Consider the following 19833-nt stretch of genomic DNA (forward strand, 5'->3'; position numbering starts at 1 on the left):
AAGGGCTACTTTTTACTCATACTTTGAGTAATATTTACAACAGATACTTTTACTCTACTTGCACTACATTTTTAGGCAAGTAATGGCACTTTAACTTGAATATGATTTTTCAGTACTTTTTCCTCCACTGGGTGTAGATTCAAACAGGAAAACAACTAAAATAAAAACTATAAAATATATTTAAAAAAAACACACAATCAATAATTATTTATAGATTCAAATAATTGTCAATAACTATTTATTTCAAAAACAATGCACTTTTGGTCCTGATTTAGTCCTGAAGGCTACAGAAATCATCATATGGTTACTTTGTGTTTTTGCTGTTTTTCCCATTTGTTCATACAATGGCAAAAAATTATTTGCTTTAAAAATAAAAAATATAAATGTGGTAAGGGTGGGGTAAATGCCTAAAAATCTGTTAATTTTGTCTAAATTTTGTAATATATTTAAAATTTTACTTTACAAAAATAAATCTGCATTTTTACATCTGTTTAATATCCGTTTATAAATCTGTATTTTTCTACAAATAACTAAAGCAGCTTTTTAACCACAACCTGTAAATTTATGTGGTGGAGTAGAGGTTTTTGAGTGTTTTAATTAACATACAAAATCATTAATGTGCTGTTAATAATGTTCAGTCAACAAAACAAATGTTTTATAATTAGATATTTGCAAAGATTTTATTTGTAAAAACTCTTTATCCTAATACTTTTAATGTTATAAAACACCACAAAGGAATGAAAATACTCTAAATTAATCACTAAATTGATTATGTATATTTAACTGGCTTGTAAATTTACCATTTACTCAGTATTTCTGACGATGAAAATGCTCATGAGCACATCATAGTTATTACATTTTATTACAGTTATTTCATTATGTCGATTGTAAGACAGCCATAAGTATACTGAATAAAAGACATGCAATTACAGTATTTCAAGTCTCACAGCATGTCCAGGATTCAATGCCTGTAGCTAACTACTTCACAAGAGTAATAATTTCTTCCACACTCTCAGCACTGTAATCTTTGGCAATTTGAAGTGTGAATTTTCAAACTGTGTGATTAAAGATTTACAATATTAGCCAACTAAGATTTAACCAACTTGCTGCCTATAAAAGACTTTTAACACACATTTAAATGACTTTTTAATGATTTGTTTAAATTGCTATAAATGTATTACATTGTGAAACTCTCTTTATGGGGTAAACTTAACATTTATGGGGTAAAATATAATGGTTTCATCTAATTTAACAACAAATAACAGGTCATGTGAAAAAAATATATAATATAAAATCAATTACTGTACGTGAGATATCACTTGGGCAGCATGGTGGGGGCAATGGGTAGTGGGTTCAAGCCTCGGCTGGGTCAGTTGGCATTTCTGTGTGGAGTTTGCATGTTCTTTCCGTGTTGGTGTGGGTTTCCTCCGGGCGCTCCAGTTTTCCCCCACAGTTCAAAGACATGCAGTATAGGTGAACTGAATAAACTAAACTGGCCATAGTGTATGTGTGTGAATGTAAGTGTTTATGGGTATTGGGTTGCAGCAGGAAGGGCATCTGCTGCGTAAAACATATGCTGGATAAGTTGGCGGTTCCATTGTAATTAATAAAGGAACTAAGCCGAAAATAAAATAAATAAGACATCACTAATTGAAGATACATTATGCTTTAGGTATAATACAACAAAACACTTAATTTCACAAACTTGTACTAATATAATAGCAATGTATATTCGGCACATTGAATTATTTTATGAATCTTGACTATTCTATTATTTTATTTTCAATGAACGAATGAAAAGTTTCAAAGTAGAGGTTAAAGGTTGTGATGAAGTAAGTTTTAAAAAGCAAGGGTGGAAGAAAGAAAAAAAAAAAGATTTACACACTTTATGACAAAATATGAATACATTATCTAAACAATTAACTAACAAAAAAAGAGGAGAAAAAAACACAATAACACCACAAGTCAAAAGATGGAAGATCATCCATGGCTTTAAATTCTGTTTAATCAAGAACTATTGTTGACTTAAAATTTTAAACTCATATTTCATTAAATTGCATGCTTTCTGGTACTATACACCGTATTTTTAGCTTTTTTTATTAAAAATTAAGAAGTTGACATTTAAAATGTTTTCTCTGAACATATTTAAACACACAGATAAAATGTTTGTGGAAAAGGTTTCCTCAAAAAACACAAAAAACATGTTAAACAGTAAACTAAGGCTCAAGTCTGGAACATTGCAATGCATGAAATACAGTTACTCTCTGTAAGCAGAAAGGGCAATCGTGGCCAATATCAGGACTTACAATTGAGAAAAATAAACATTGCAATTGCACCATGCAAAAATCTTCACTGCAGATCCTAGAGTCTTTTAGTTAATGGTGACTTGTACAAAGTTCACCTTGGAGGGTGTTCATCCTCTTTCAACTGTAAAATATCACGCCATGGAGCATCCGCTCAAAAAAAAAAACTTTTTTCTTAAGACTTTAACACATATTTTATATAAATCCTACATAAAGACAGAGAGAGAGAGAGGGAAAAAAGAAAGAAAGAAAGAATTTAGTCCACATACTATTATTTACTACAGACAAGCTTAGCTAATAGTGATGACAATCTCATTTATTAGATATTTTTCTCATCCTTTCAACCCTTACCACACCAAAACGATTTTCATGTTTGCACTATGAAGGCAGTTTAAATTTAGGAAAAACTTTCTTCTAAAAAAAGTTTGATTTGTCTGACTCTATCGTTCTCCCTGACACATTTATGTCCAGAGCTGAGGAGTTCAGAATATACCAGTGGCCATTTATCATTTTGATGGGGAAAGCATCCTGCAGTCAGTGACAAGCATTCTGCTCTCAGTGTGTTTTTGTGTACTGACCTGAGTTTTCTGGTGCAGGACCAGACATTCATCCAGATGGGCCAGAGTCCTGTCCACTGCTTTGCGGACTCTCTTGCGAGATGTATTGGCCTGCCAGGTCTCTCCGTCTGCCATGCTCTGATAGCAGTCGGGCTGGACGGCAGCCTGAATCGACATAAACCGAGCCGCCGTCAGCTCTATCCTTCCACCACTGCCCCACACCGACACTGTCTGTTAAATCACAAACCATTAAATCCCTGACAATTAACACTGAAGGGTGGCATTGCTTTAAAGGACGCAAAAGCGCTCTCTCTGAGCCAAAACGCAGTGGTGGAAAAGCAATGAGATTTGACTAAATTGCCCTTTAGGACGTTAATTGAATTTGAGTCCATCTGACTGACAAAAGAAGCTGAAGACAACAATTCGATACAGTTCTCTAACCTTGTTGGTGACGTGACCGGCAGGACTGGGGCTTGCAGAATCATGAAGAGAGCAGAAAATCACAGTATCATGAAGACCTGCGGACAAAAATAAAACCCATTGATTTAATGTTAATTATAATTGTGGATCAGGCCTTTATTCATACATCACGTCACAAAAAACTGCTCCTGAGCAAGGTTAATATTGTTAACAAAAATACAAATCCATAAAAAAATGATTTTGTCACTTGGGACAGAATAATTGTTAAAGAAAATTAAATTAACATGTTTTTCTTTGAGCTGCCAAGTCAATGTCTGTCATTTTTTTTTCTTTGTCTACTTTTTGTATACTAAAATAAACAAAACTGACAAAATAGATTAATAAATAAAACGTTTAAATGTTGATGTTATATTAATAAGTAACACATGTTGAAATTATATATGTGTGTGTGTGTGTGTGTGTGTGTGTGTGTGTGTGTGTGTGTGTTTTCTGCACTCACTGGCTGCTTTATTAGTTCCACCTTACTAGTACCAGGTTAGACCCGCTTTTGCTTTCAGAACTGCCTTAATCCTTAAATGCATAGATTCAACGTGGTACTTGAAATATTACTGGAAGATTTTGGTCCATATTGACATGATAGAATCACGCAGTTGCTGCAGATTTGTCACCTGCACATCCAGGATCCGAATATTTCGTTCCACCACATCCTAAAAGTGGAATTGGATTCTATTGGATTGAGTTCTGGTGACTGTGGAGGCCATTTGAGTACAGAGAACTCACTTTCATGTTTAAGAAACCAGTCTGAGATGATTCACGCTTTATGACATGGCAATTTATCCTGCTGGAAGTAGCCATTAGAAGATGGGTACACTGTGGACATAAAGGGATGGACATGGTCAGCAATAATACTCAGGAAAGCTGTGGCGTTGACACGATCCTTAATTGGTACTAATGGGCCCAAGGTGTGCCAAGAAAATATCCAAGACACCATTACACTACTACCACCAACCTAAACCGTTGATACAAGGCAAGATGGATCCATGCTTTTATGTTGTTGACGCCAAATTCCGACCCTATCCGAATGCCGGAGCAGAAATCAAGATGCATCAGACCAGGCAATTTTTTTACAATCTTCTATTGTCCAATTTTTGTGACCCTGTGCAAAATGTTGCCTCAGTTTCCTGTTCTTAGCTGACAGGAGTGGCAGCCGCTGTGGTCTTCCACTGCTGTAGCCCATCTGCCTCAAGGTTCGATGTGCTGTGCGTTTAGAGAAGTTCTTCTGCAGACCTCAGTTGTAACGAGGGGTTATTTGAGTTACTGTTGCCTTTCTATCAGCTCGAACCAGTTTGGCCATTCTCCTCTGACATCAACAAGGCATTTGCACTCACAGAACTGTTGCTCACTGGATATTTTGTCTTTTTCAGACCATTCAATGTAAACATTAGAGATGGTTGAGCATGAATATCCCATTAGATTCGCAGTTTCTGAAATTCTGAAAGGCATCCGCTTCGTAATACATACACTGGATAAGTTGGCGGTTTATGCCACTGTGGCGACCCTAGATTAATAAATGGACTAAGCCTAAAAAAAATGAATTAATTAATTAATTTAATTAAATTTCAATTCATTGTTATTTCTACAGTGCTTTGTACATTGTAGATTTCAAAAGCAATATTTTATATATGGCTATTTACATGACTTCAATGCCTTGATTTTCAAAGATATAAATAGTCCAAACAAGCAGTTCGTGACGACAGCAAATACACTTGTTATTCAGCATTTAGTAAATCCTTAACAGTGATGGAATGCATGAGAACAGTCCATTGCAATCAGGCAGAACACTTCTTCATTATATCAACACTGTTTACTGCAGAAATAAACAACCAAGAGCTCAACTTATTATTCTGAAGATATAAAAATGCATTTATATGGAGATTAGGACAAATTGGGGCACTGATGAGGGCGGTTGATGGCAAAAGTGTGCATTTGCATAACAAATTCCCAAAAACTAATTTCCAACTGCAGATTAGAGGAACATGCATGACTATTAAAGGAGGAAGCTAAATTCAGAGAGACTGTATATGGAAATGTTGGAGGTGAACTTTGGTGACCAATATTATCGTGCACAATAATTTTCTTTTTGTAATTATCCAAATAGTGCAACAGCAGCTGCCTCAGGTCACCCTTTGAAATGTCTTTACGGTCACACATCTTAATATTGTGAATGCAATTACCTTTCTCATTTCTGGATGGGTTGCTGAAGGCAATGACTGAAACAGAGCCCTTCTTTTCGTTTTGGTTGTAAAATGAAAACTCAAAACTCATTTTTCTAAAATGCATCTGCTGTACGCATCCAAGCATGAATGCATAATTACTTTAAACAGTCACTTAATAGTCAGTGACAGGAAGAGCAGTTGAAAACATGCTTTCAGCTCTAAAATGTAAAGTCAATTTTGATTGTAGGAAAAGTAATGGTATTTTAAAACAATCTTAATTTAATTATTAGTTTTTAAATGATCTAATATTGATTTCCATTCTATTGTACAATGACTAGTCCAATCCTGCTCCTGAAGGGCAATTGTTCAGCAAATGTCATAACTGGTCCAGATTGAGAAGTTCAATCACGTCTTATAATTTCTAGAACTCTGAGCCTAAAAAAAACATTTTTCTTTTTACCGGAGAACTTCCTACCAGTTTCACCACCAGAATCTTTGGCAATTGTAAGTGTGAATTTTCAAACTGTGTGAGTTACAGTTGTAGCCAAAAAAATAAATAAATAATTAAACCCACATTCCTGGCATGAAATAATGTACAATACTCTTTACAAGAAAAAGCACCAGTAGCAGTGATCATATTTTTCAATGATTTTAAACTAACTAAAGTGATGGTGTGTTTTGCAAGTATAATTGGCAAGCATTCTTATTCTGTTGCTTGAATTATGAGATAAATGGATTATTTATATGGGTCAAAACCATGAGGTAACCTTTGACATCAAAATAAATGAACGAAAAAGAATCATCCACTTATGAATCAAATTTAAATGCAATATAAATAATCGTGTAGCACAAATGATCCAAATCATACTTATTCCAACCAGAATAACCATTTATTGATTCTGTTTTTTTAAGAAGGAATACATCTGATGATGAAAGCTGCAATGACTCTCCTTATCACCCACATTCTCACGTCACTCATACACACATAAAAAGTGAATTTGTTTTAATGAGTTTTGTGAATTGAAATGAATTAGCGAAAACATATTTTGCTCTTTGCATTTTAGTGCAGTACTACTGTATTTACTGCTGTTATAGCATTAAAAATAAACAGCTAATAGTTACAAATATTTAAAGTGTCTTTTCATTTAATACACGTGTCCCACTTTTACTGATTTCATTAGAAGCTAACGTTACTCTAGACCTGAATAGGCCTGTGCACTCTTCAGCGCTCATCATGACAAGATTTATAGTACTCCCAGCAAATGACGTCGCATTCTAAATAATTAGATCTGCATTCTCATAAAACTACTCCGTTCTCTCTGTTTACTCAGTTCTCTCTGTGTTACTGTTGTACTTGACCAATGTGAGATCAAAACTGACAGTACGAGTTTAGCCATGCCAATTTGACAAAGCTTCACTCGGGCACCTCTGTGTAGTTTTTCGCAGTTTGCGTACGTAAATGCAAAATCGCGAAGAATATTACATTTGTTACTTGAAATGTGCGGACAAGCAACATTCCACATATGCGGCATGGATTGACGCCCGATTTGCTTGAGCACTCCCTGAGGTAAGGCGGCCCATGCATGCTTAGGCAAGGTGCTACACAGGGTTTTATACCGGGCCGGTACTGGGTCCTGCTGCTAGGGTTATGGTGGGAGAGAGCATAATGGCACACTCATCTTCTATTTTAAACTATAGTTTTAAACTTTAGTTTATTATAGTATAAAATTGAAAATACATTCTGTGATGATTAAATTTACTGTTTGATGTGATGTTTTGATTTTGTTTTTTAACAGGGTTGTTGAGCAAAGAAGACTTCTTTTAACTACGTGTTGCAATGCCATCAAGTCAGCTGTGCTTCAGAGCAACACAGTGAAGTCAACCACGATTTAAATTTATGAGCGCTTACTACAATGGATTCTCGGTTAGCAGTCTGTATTTTCTGTAAGTAACGATCTTTCAGATTTGAGTTGTATTTTTATTTGTCCTATAGTCTACTGTATTAGTCATACAAGTAGACTACTGCTGAATGCATTTTTATGTAATGTGGTTTGAAAATAAATATAGTTTTGAAAATGTTGAGTTGAACATCTAGATTTAGTAAAAGCAATACCCACAGAGCAGACCTTCATTGAATTAACATTGAATCAACAGTCAAAAAGTAAAAAATTCAGTTCAATGTTACATTTTTAATCAGGTTTGCACCCTCAAATAATGTTTTTTTAATAACAGAAACAGATTCAAGAACACAGTCTTATTGAAAAATTATGATAAATATTGTCTGTTAACAAGCAAAATCACTGAAAAAACACAAAATGATTTAAGCTGATCTTGATCCGTTTTTTATTATATACAGTTAAAGTCAGAATTATAAGCCCACCTGAATTATTTACCCCCCTGTTTATATTTTACCCAATTTCTGTTTAGCGGAGAGAAGATTTTTCAACACATTTCTAAACATAATAATTTTAATAACTTGTTTCTATTAACTAATTTATTTTATTTTTGCCATGATGACAGAAAATAATATTTTTCAAGACACTTCTATACAGCTTAAAGTGACATTTAAAGGCTTAACTAGGTTAATTAGGTAATTAGGCAGGTTAGGGTAATCAGGCAAGTTATTGTATAATGATGGTTTGTTCTGTAGACTGTCAAAATAATATATAGCTTAAAAGGACTAATAATTTTGACCTTAAAATGGCTTTAAAAATAAAAACTGCTTTTATTCTAGCTGAAATAAAACAAAGAAGACTTTCTCTAGAAGAAAAAACATTATCAGACGTACTATGAAAATTTCTTGCTCTGTTAAACATAATTTGGAAAATATCGAAAAAAATAAAAATAAATTTAAAGATTGGCTAATAATTCTGACTTTAACTATATGTGTATATTTATAACAGTCTATATTAGTATACTGCTGTTTGTGTAAATTATGCATTTTACATTTACAAAAGACACGTCACCTTATGAATAACAATTAGGTAATATTTGTAGGTTCGAACTACAATACTACTTGTAAATAAATAAAGAAAGAGTCCTAAATAAATAAAAAATTTAATTAAAAATAGTTTATTTAGATGTAAATAAAAAAGTCAAGAATAACAACAATGGGTATTACTTTGGTTTTAGGCCAAATTGATCAAAAGTTTTGATTCACTGCCAATGTTGACTACTGTATACCAGCTGGTACAGTCTACCAAGTATATCATAATTTCAGAGTTTAAAAAAATCAAGTACTTTTTGGCAAGCAAAGTAAAATTTAAGCATATAAAATATATTTTTCAGACAACATCTATTTTAGCTGTTGAAAATGCCAAATGGCTATTCATTTTGGAAAATGATTAGCAACAGTGGCTGGTGAGCAAAAAAGTAGATGTCAAGCCAACTTATAAAATGTCTGGTGGCAACGAATAAAAATTTTAAAACAACAATTAACTATTATGAGGCATATGAACGAACTGTTATTTCACTGAATTACATTTTACCGGGTGTCTATTCAAAAATGTATGCAATTCATTATTTTTTGCTTTAAAAAAATTAAAAGGACATATTTAAATTGCATAAAGAACAAAATTAAATGAGAGCTTCATTACACTTTCATTTATTGTATTAACAATATTTTTGATTTAGACTCAGATATCTATTAGTCAGTCACATGACCTATAAACACTAAGCGACAAATCACTCGAAGTGCAGAAAAATGATATTATGTCAGTATTATACCAAAAGTATAATTATTAACAAACTATTCATTAACAACTATTCTGAGATGTGGCACGAGAAATATATGATAAAAAAAATTTTGATTTCACATTTTAATAGTTGAAGTATATATATTAGTTGAAGTCAGAATTATTAGACCCCCTGAATTATTAGCCCCTGTTTATTTTTTTCCCCAATTTCTGTTTAACGGAGAGAAGATTTTTTTCAACACATTTCTAAACGTAATAGTTTTAATAACTCATTTCTGATTTATTTCATCTTTGCCAGGATGACAGTAAATAATATTTTACTAGATATTTTTAAAAGACTTTTATACAGCTGAAAGTGACATTTAAAGGCTTAACTAGGTTCATTAGGTTAACTAGGCAGAATAGGGTATTAGGCAAGTTGTTAACGATGGTTTGTATAACGATGGTTTGTTCTGTAGACTATCGAAAAAATATATTGCTTAAAGGGGCTAATAATTTTGACCTTAAATTTTTTTTTTTTTTTCAAAACTGCTTATATTCTAGCCAAAAAAATCAAATAAGACTTTCCCCTAGAAGAAAATATACTATCAGATATAATGTGAAAATTCCCTTGTTCTGTTAAACATAATTTGGGAAATATTTAAAAAAAGAAAAAAATTCAAAGGGGGGGTTAATAATTCTGACTTCAACTGTATGTATGTTACTAGGGTAGTTAACTTCAGTTTTTTAATGTCTGTCAAACAAAAAGAAGCAGATGGAAACAAAGGTAAACCACCCAAACCTTAACTTATAAAAGTGAAGTGTGTAGAAAGCTGAGATATTATTACAGACATGTGATGTCTGTAATATGTCTGGAGACATTTTAAAACCATGATATGACAAAGAAATAACAAAAGAAAATAACCTGCAAACTTTCTGACACCCTCTTTGAACTCCTCCAGAACTTCTTGGTGCTCTGCACTGAAACACAAAAGAAGTTATACATTTAAATGAAAAAAAAATACTTTATTAAGTAAAAATGTTAAACTGTTGGTTAACATAAATATCTTATAACCCAATCTCAAAGCATATGGTTCAACATATTTGTTGTAGCCGAGCATCAGAATGGGTAAGAATGGTGATTATGAACATGACATGGTTGTTGGTGTGAGGTGGTCTGGTATTTCAGAAATCTTTTAATCTAATGGGATTTCCATGCACAAAGACCTGAAAGGTCAGAGAAGAATGACCAGACTGGTTTAAAGTAAGAAATCACATAATCAGATTCAACCTTGAAGTAGACTTACACTGGCTCAACAAAACTAGACAACTGAAGATTGAAAAGAATTGCCTGGTCTGCTAATTTACATTCATACATTATTTTTTTTTTTGCTGGTAAAATGGTATAAAGGTATGAGGCAAGTTTTCTTACATAGTACATCTGAGCTTTGTTTAAATGTCACAGCCTAACATAATATTGCTACTACACTGCAAAAATGCTTTTATTATTTAAGAGTTTTTGTCTTGTTTCTAGTCCAAATAACTAAATATATTATTTCTTGTTTTCATAAATAAGGGGTTTTCCAATGGGGTAAGTAAAACGTTCCTAATCCTATTTCATAGCAAAAAACTGATTGTTTTCTCATTGGCAGTGCCTTGTTTTAAGGAAAAAACTGTTTGATGATTTAAGAATTTTCAGACATTTCGACTAGCAACAAGACAAAAACAAAAGTAAGAAAAGCCTTTTTGCAGTGTACTGGCCATGGCCAGACCACATCTTTTGATGGCTACTTCCAGAAGGACAACACATCATGTCACAAATGCCAAATCTGCTGGTTCTGGATATTCATAACATGGTTGTGCAGCCAACAAATCCTCATCAAATGCATTACAAGCATGTCAATATTATCATTAACAAATCTCTAAAGAGTGTTTTGCATCTTTTTGAATCCTAGATTGATGAACCTTGTTTGAGTCTTAGACTAGGTCTGTCACGACATCTATTTTTTGTTGTACGATATGTTGCACCAAGATACATTTGGATGAACAAAATTATTGTCATTTTAACAGCATTTTATGCCACTGATTATAAAATGCCAGAATAACAACATAATATTATCACAATGCAAGTACACTCTTTCAAAGAACGCATACAATTTGTTTTAAGAACATTTAATTAAAGTCATATTAACAATTAAATAAATAGATTTTGGAATCAGAATGTGAAAAACGCTTATCCTTAGCTAAATGTTGCTAAAATAGTTTATGTATGGGTGATATATATTGCATCACCAAAAATTATTGGGGTCATGTTTATGTGTTGTGCGGTAAGTTATTATAATGATTATTGTGACAGACCTATCTCAGACAACTATAAACATAGTTAACCCCAAAAAATGTGCTCATCATTTACTCTCCCTAAAGTGCTTCTTACCACTATGGGTCTAACACAAACATATATGAGCTATTCCAGCATTATAAATGTGACGTTTGCGGTAAAAATTCAAAATATAAATTCATCTAGAAAGTATACGTTAATATGATAGTGAAGCAACTGCTTATATTTTGCAAAACAACTAACCACAGAGTTATAGGATCAGAAAAATATCAATCTGTAAACTTTTTTTATATTTTAAATGAGGAAAATAAACATGTGTGATGGATGTGAGTTTATAATCTACAACAAATTCTGTGAATTAAATGGCACAACCCAAAAGAAATAAAGCAAATCAAAGGATAAGAGTTGCTCATTATAGAACAAACATCGTCGATTTTATTTTGTTTGATATTTTTGCATTAAGAGGAAAAAGCTTTGTTATGGATGTGACATCTCTCTGTTATGGATGTGACTGATGTGAAATGGCCACTTGTGTGACTTTGGTAAATCAAACATAATAGTTTGAAATCACTGACAAATACATTTTTGAGTGTTTCTAAAGTACTGTAAAATACTTCTTTACACAAAAATATAAAAATGGTTTTGCTATTTTGATGAAAACTCTATTTATTTTTTCATAGCAAGGTTGATATTTGCATAGAATTCCTCAAAAAAAAAAAATTATATATATACATAATTGCAAGTTTCAGTATTTTAAATGCGATTAATCGCGATTATTTTTTTTTTAAAAAGGTGTGATTAATTAGTGAATTTTTTTAATCGATTGACAGCACTAATATATATATATATATATATATATATATACACACACACATATATATATATATATATATATATATATATATATACACACATATATATATACACATATATATATATATATATATATATATATATATATATATATATATATACACACATATATATATACACATATATATATATATACACATATATATATATACACATATATATACACACACACACACACACACACACATATATATATATATATATATATATATATATATATACATACATATATATATATATATATACATATATATATACATATATATATATACATATATATATATATATATATATATATATATATATATATATATATATATATATATATATAAATATATATATATATATTAGTGCTGTCAGTCGATTAAAAAAATTCACTAATTAATCACACCTTTTTTAAAAAAATTAATCGCGATTAATCGCATTTAAAATACTGAAACTTGCAATTTTGGCTATTCAAATGTAAAATTAATGTAAACGCAAGAGAAGAACTATTTAAATTTAAAATATAATTGTTTATTAGAATTAAAATTCAAAATATAAATGTTTAATAGAATTTTTGTTTAACTTGTAACAAAGATTTCTTCATGTAAACAAAATACCCACAATAAACCATCAAGATCCTGGCTTGACAGCCATATTTATTAAAGAAATTAAAACACAGGCATGTTAATGACATTTAAATTTCAAAACAATCAATGCCAATAAAGAAAACATTGATTTCCATGTTGGATTCTAAGTGGACTGCAAAAAAAATGCCAAAATACAGGAATTAGAGATATGGAAAATTATAATAATAAACTATAGGATACAAACTGTTGCACTCATTGTAAAGTTTTATTGCTGTGAGTTGAGAACATTAGTTATAGAGTAGAAACGTAAAACATAAAATAAAAGAGTAAAAATGCGGAGGATTTTCTTTCTGTTCGCCATGCGATATCAACTTATAACAGAAGTCGAAAGTTAAAAATGAAACACCCAAAATTGCATGAAACTTTGTAGAGCCTGGTAATGCGACTAATTGTTTTATACTGTAACTTGCCTTCAAAAAGTGCTTCCTTGGTCTTATCCACATTCCTTGCATGTTAAACACACGTCCACCACAACAGGAAGTAAAAAAAACCTGCAACTGCGTTAATCGCGTTATTTTTTTTAACGCGTTAATTATTTAAAATTAATCGCATGCGTTAACGCACTAATTTTGACAGCGCTAATATATATATATATATATATATATATATATATATATATATATATATATATATTTATATATATATATATATATATATATATATATATATATATATATATATATATATATATATATATAACTGTAATGTCAATGGTTACAGGTTTCCAACATTTTTCAAAATAAATTCTTGTCTTCAACAGATGGAAACTGAGTAAATGATGACAAAATAACAGTTTTGGATTAACTATCCCTTTAAGGCACAAGCCAGGAAAACCTAAATAAATGTGTACATAAATGTGGTTGGTCGGCGCCAATAGCCTAGCGGTTAGTGCGTCGACAGAGCACCGAGGTGCTTGCAGCGACCAGAGTTCAATTCCCGTCTCGAGGTCCTTTCCTGACCCTTCCCCTATCTCTGCTCCCCACACTTTCCTGTCTCTATATCTCCACTGTCCTATCAATAAAGGTGAAAACCCCTAAAAAATAATTATATAAAAAAATAAATAAATGTGGTTGGTTTATCGATGCGAAGACAAAAATATAATAAATATATACTCTCAGTCTTCCATTCATTGTTAAAATCTAATTTGCATCCCCATTAAATCAAACTAAGATGCAAATTTTGCAAATCCTCCAGTATGGCCAGAAGATCTACTTTGTCCGAATAAATTCTAGAAAACCTGACTCAAAATGGACAGTATAACAAAACTCTTACAGGCTATCCACAGACACTTGTGTGACGGCTGGCAGGTCGCTCAAGGTTAGTAATGTGTCCTGGGTCAGATGTGGAACAGTGGCACAGCGGGTGTACAGGAGACAGCCGGGCACCTCTAGTGAGTGTTGTCCTGATTTCCCCAGACCAGTCAAAACCCCCAGGCGGCATCCCTGGACCACTCGAGACAACTCCAGCTTCATCTGGAGAGAGGAACGATAGCTCATCAGTCGTCAAACACAAAAACAATTCTATCCTCTGCCTTACTCTGGCTTTTCACAGTTATACAAAGCTTGATAAGCAAATATATAAACTAGTGAAGCAGATTACAATACTGTTTAGTTTTCAAATCTGAATGTTTATGTCCTGTCTGAAAGCAGGTTTACATACATACATACATACATACATACATACATACATACATACATACATACATACGTAACGTTATGCATAACTTAGTATTAAAGTCATATGCGATCATAAATAAAACCTTATGAGTCCCTCAAAATATTCAAATCTGTGTTTATATCGTGTCTAAAAGCAATTTCATAACATACAGAACATATATTTCTATAACATGAAAATAATAATATGTCATATACGATCATAAAAAAAACGTCATTTGCTTCAAGGCTTACCAGACTGATTTTAGCTGCTTCACACAGCAGAACATGTGAGAACTTCAAGTCGCAGAAATTGTTCGTCGGTCTTTGACTTGCGTCTCACATTTATGACGTCAAAACATCTAACATTACAGTCCTGTGTAGTGCATTTGATACTTACTCACCAACATCCCTGTTTTAACATCCAGTGTATTCTCTTTTATGTTGTTGGATTAGACAAGTCAATATCCTAATTATAAATAAGAGAATAACGTTTTCCTACTTGCTAAATACACCGCAGGTTTAAGACTGTACCCTATGCTTTAAACATTTAAACTTAAACTCTATTACTCCTCACTGAAATTACTTAAAAATTGTCATGACCAAAAAATATAATCGGACATTCATACATTTATTGCGTTATTTTTTTTTTATTGCCCTACCTGTAATTTTAACACCCCTTTAAGTTTAATGCTGAATGTTTTGTACTTTATTTGTCATTATGATGTTACCTCTACGAGATTTTGCATTCTAAGTTTAATTGATTTATAATTTTTTATATAATAAATATTTTTTATAATATATATATATATATATATATATATATATATATATATATATATATATATATATATATATATATCTTGATGTGTTTGTGTTTTTCTTCTTTTCTAATTAAAAATGGTTTAAAAAATAATTTATTCACAAATGACTGATTTACTCATCTGGTAATTTTTATTACTTTATTTTATTTGATATTTTCCAGTCTCAGTTTATATCAGTAATTAAATGCGGTTTGTTTATTTGAGTAAAGTCTTTTTTACATATATTTTTTTGTTGCTGAGCGTCTGTAAAACAAAATACATTCAAAACAGGGTTATGTTTAACCAGAACACTGAAAATAAAAAATATTGTAAAAATTAAACTATTATTTAATTTTGAAAATGAATATTTTTATAAATTTCTCTGTGCATACTGGCAATGTGTTTTGTGCATGTAAACAAAACAGATGTATTAAACAGATATATTTATTAAAGTAATATTTTAGTCACCAAATATATTTAGAAATTAAAAGATAATAAAATTAAATTCAAGCAAAATATTGGGAAAAAATATGGTTAATTTTTTATTATTTATTTATTTATTTATTTATTTATTTATTATTATTATTATTATTATTATTATTATTATTATTATTATTATTATTATTATTATTATTATTATTAGCTTCTCTTGGTTTTTCCTCTTTTTAAAATTTGTGTTCAATATTTTTCTCTAACCTATACATTTGAATTTAACGTTTCCAGTGTTTGGACAGTTATTGTAAGTTATTTTGTTAGATAAGCTCCAGATTTGGCGTCATTACTGACTTATCTAATGTACATGCACACATATAAAATTGTATAGCTTCATATTTGATTTTAAAATATAGATTTCAGAGGGGTGTACATTTGCTTAGCACTGTAATTAAGTAAAACGTGTAGTTGCTTTGAATTCTCACAAATGTTTTAGATGAAGTACAGTGTGTGTGTGTGTGTGTGTGTGTGTGTGTGTGTGTGTGTGTGTGTGTGTGTGTGTGTGTGTGTGTGTGTGTGTGTGTGTGTGTGTGTGTGTGCCATAAGGTTTCCATGGTTTCAAAGTAGACGCTTCAGTTTCCCTGAGTAGTTTCTGGGATATGTAGTTTTACTTTGGCATCAACTCACGTAAGGTCACTTTGTGAAACCTACAAGTCCCACAATTCCATTGTCGAGCGAAAAGTTTCTCGCTAAAGTACATGAATGTTTTTACGAAGCTAAATTTTGTGCTGCTTGTACTGTAACTCTAATACTTTTTGCAAACATGTGAAAATATAACGTTACTTATTTTATTTTACAGTCCAAACATATGAAGGTAACTTATACAAAACAAAATGGCTCATTCCACACACAGACCGGATATTTTTCGTTGGAAAACGACAAAGACTAAAACGTCAGGCAATAATAAGGCGAGTAAAACTTCGTCCTTCACTCAGTTCTTCATAGATTTAGCCCAGAAATAATGTTGCTTGAGTGCTGTTTTTTACAGAATTCAGCTTGAGGTAAATAAACGGGACTTTCAGCTTATCTTTGATCATGCACATTGGTTATTAATACGAATTCATTTACGGCTTAACGTTAGCAGGATTTAGCTCAAATGTGCAACGCGACGCCCTCAGGTGTAACGTTATCCACAATACAGCCAAGTGAACGTGAGACAAAACATTTGTCGAGGAATTAGATATGTGAGGCCAGTGTGACAAAATATCAATTTATGTTAACCCCAGGCATCAACAAAATCTCCTGATTTAACCCAATAAACAGCTTATGATATTTTGTGCTCTCTGTCTATTTTTGATTAAAATGATGGACAAAGCTGAATTCATATCTCATATTACAGGTGCAGCTTGATGATAATGACATAAAACAGTGGGTAAAGGTAAGTACATTTGATCATTTGACCATCACTGTCAAAAATACTGCAATTAGTTTGCACATGAAGTCACCAAAATAAGCAGTCCTTACTAATTTACAGATGATTGCAGCATTTATTATAAATAATTTTCAGTGCACACTTCATGATTTCTTTTTAATTTATGTGCCTTCGTCATCAGAATACAAACTTTTACAAAACTCTTTAATCTGTCTTTAATCTTTAATTCTAAAATACAAACTCAGATTTGACTCAATAAGCAAAACAAAGTATATGGAAATCAAAAAGACAAAACTGCTTATGGAATGGCATAAAATAACTACTATCACATAAAGTGTTATGAATGACACAAATGCTGTAAAAATGATGGATAAATAATTTTTTTTTTTAAATTAATTTTACGTTAGGAAGTTTTAAGGACCCACGGCGTTTTGGAGCCTACAGAGATACTGTTAGGGGCAGAACTTCCCTCCCCCCGCTTTTCCCCCCACCTGTACCGGCCAGTGGCACTGTCGAAAGTAGTTGTTGTTGTATCTATAGGAATAACGTAAATAAAGGGATAGTTTGCCCCTAAATGAACTTTCTAAAATTATCTTTACTCATCCTCCACTTGTGCCATACCTGTGTATTTTCTTTCTACTGCTAAACACAAAAGAAGATATTTTGAAGAATCTTGGAAGCCCTTGACTTACATAGTATTTTTGTTCCCACATAGAAATCAGTAGCTGATTGTTTCTAAAATTCTTCAGAATGTCTTGTTTTGTGCGCAACAGAAAAAATAAAAGTTTTATACCATTTTTTTAATGCTCAGTTACTTTTCACTCACCTTATATAACATTGTTGTATTTTAGGAGACAGACTCAAATAAATAACTGACTGTGCCTCAAGTGGATGGAGCTAAACATCTCTTTTTGCAAATTGTGCTCACTACAACTCTCTGATTGGAGGAAATTGCAGTGGAACATCATGAGTAATTTCTTACTTTCTGCACAAATTTAGCTATTGAACATTTTTTGCTATTGAACATTTATTGCTATTGAAGGTTATTTTAACATGTAATTTCCATAAAAAGCACAGTTTTTATACTAAATTAAACCTTTCTTACACAAGGGATGCAATGCCTGTGTTTATGTACAGGGTATCCACAAGATCTTAAGAAGTCTTAAATCTCAAAAGCAAAATTTTAGGCCTTAAAAAGTCTTAAATCTACTGAATTAACACCCTTACAATCACCAACAGTCCACCTCAATTAAACTTTTTATTTAAAAATAGCATTTAATTACTTTCCTTACAGTAAAATTTGCTTAAAAGTTCTCTTTATTTACTGCTGAGGATACTGGCCTGGCCTATATTTTTATTGTTAAAAATATTATTATTATTATTATTATTATTGACTGAAGCAATTGACAGCTATGTTTATTCTATTCTTGTTAAGGTTATAGTGTTTAGGAATGGATATATTAGATAATTAATACAAAAATATTTAAACAAAATTATTATTATTGTATTATTAAATGTATGAAGTTTTAATAATTTTTTGATAGAGCAAGTGGAAATGTTTTCTAACTGGGATATTTAAAATAAATCTTTAGCAATAAAGCCCTGTATATGTCTAAAGTTTCATTTATAATGGTCTTAAAAAGTCTTAAATTAAACTTAATAACCCTGTATGTATGAATGCATTTTTCTCTTGTAATCTTTCTCTTGCATTCTTCTTTTCCTCAGCGGGTGGAAAGGGCTTCAGAGTTTGCTGTATCTGAAGTGTTTTCATTGAAGAAACCCCATAATGGTAAAAAGATTATGCCACTGCAGAGTGTAGAGCAGCTACAGGATCATGATGATGCGTACAGCGAAGGTAGTCTTAATCTAATTAAAATTCAGCACTTTTTAAAAGTTATGACCATATTAATGGGTCATTATTCTCATATTCCACAGCTCAGTCTATTTTAAGTGAATGGATGAACCAGAAGTTACGGCTGGAGCTTGAAATGGATGATGACGACGAGGAGGAAGAAGAGATCAGTTCCAGAACAATGGAGGATTCAGAATCCAAACAACTTATTAAGAACACAGAGTCCAGCTATAATAACTTTGATGGTACAAATGGACAAATTACACATTTTACAGGATGTTTACCTTAAATATCTACGGTCATTTAAAACAGTTATTTCCCATTTTATTAATACACTGTTGTAATATTTAATAATATTATACATTTTGTTTTTAGAATTTCAGTTTACGTAATTTTTTAATATTTTTGTATAATTTCTTGTTTATGATTATTTTACAGTGATTTTGAGTGCATTCAGACATATTTTATTTCAGTTAGTTCATTTAAAATTATTATGGGCTCCATCATACAACATCCGAAAAACAAATAAAGCCGCAGGAGCTGAGTGAGGGAATGGCTTGTGACTTTTCAATTAGGGCTGGACGATTTGGCCTAAAATCAAAATATCGATCTATTGAACATTTTAACTTGATTTCCATTAATGAACGAT

At 31.6% G+C, this 19833-nt stretch overlaps 3 protein-coding genes across 19 annotated transcripts in view; 1 reads left to right on the top strand and 2 right to left on the bottom strand.

Annotated features, from left to right (window-relative positions):
* qtrt2 (queuine tRNA-ribosyltransferase accessory subunit 2) overlaps positions 1-15004 on the bottom strand; it is a 29571-nt gene extending 14567 nt beyond the window's left edge. Inside the window, exons 1-5 of one of the 3 annotated variants that reach the window (XR_015524349.1) lie at positions 14921-14984; positions 14286-14485; positions 10096-10151; positions 3302-3378; positions 2829-3091 (exon numbers count right to left, since the gene is read on the bottom strand). Coding sequence is in view for 2 of the 3 variants with exons in the window: in NM_001118896.2 (NP_001112368.2) it covers positions 2882-3091; positions 3302-3378; positions 10096-10151; positions 14286-14485 (543 nt within the window). In the remaining variant the exon portion in view is untranslated. 3 annotated transcript variants of the gene reach the window in all.
* Positions 1-19833, bottom strand: part of vipr1b (vasoactive intestinal peptide receptor 1b) — a 738286-nt gene that overhangs the window by 342989 nt on the left and 375464 nt on the right. The gene's annotated exons all lie outside the window — the stretch shown is intronic.
* ccdc191 (coiled-coil domain containing 191) overlaps positions 16453-19833 on the top strand; it is a 28295-nt gene continuing 24914 nt past the window's right edge. For 2 of the 11 annotated variants that reach the window (XM_087308569.1, XM_087308571.1), the window contains exons 1-5: positions 16453-16587; positions 16760-16868; positions 17300-17338; positions 19058-19187; positions 19268-19429. In XM_087308569.1, coding sequence (XP_087164695.1) covers positions 16794-16868; positions 17300-17338; positions 19058-19187; positions 19268-19429 — 406 coding nt within the window. In that variant the 5' untranslated portion in view covers positions 16453-16587; positions 16760-16793. 11 annotated transcript variants of the gene reach the window in all.

Source organism: Danio rerio, chromosome 24, assembly GCF_052040795.2.
Source record: "Danio rerio strain M-AB ecotype USA chromosome 24, GRCz13ab, whole genome shotgun sequence".
In the NCBI taxonomy this organism is placed as follows: Eukaryota; Metazoa; Chordata; class Actinopteri; order Cypriniformes; family Danionidae; genus Danio; species Danio rerio.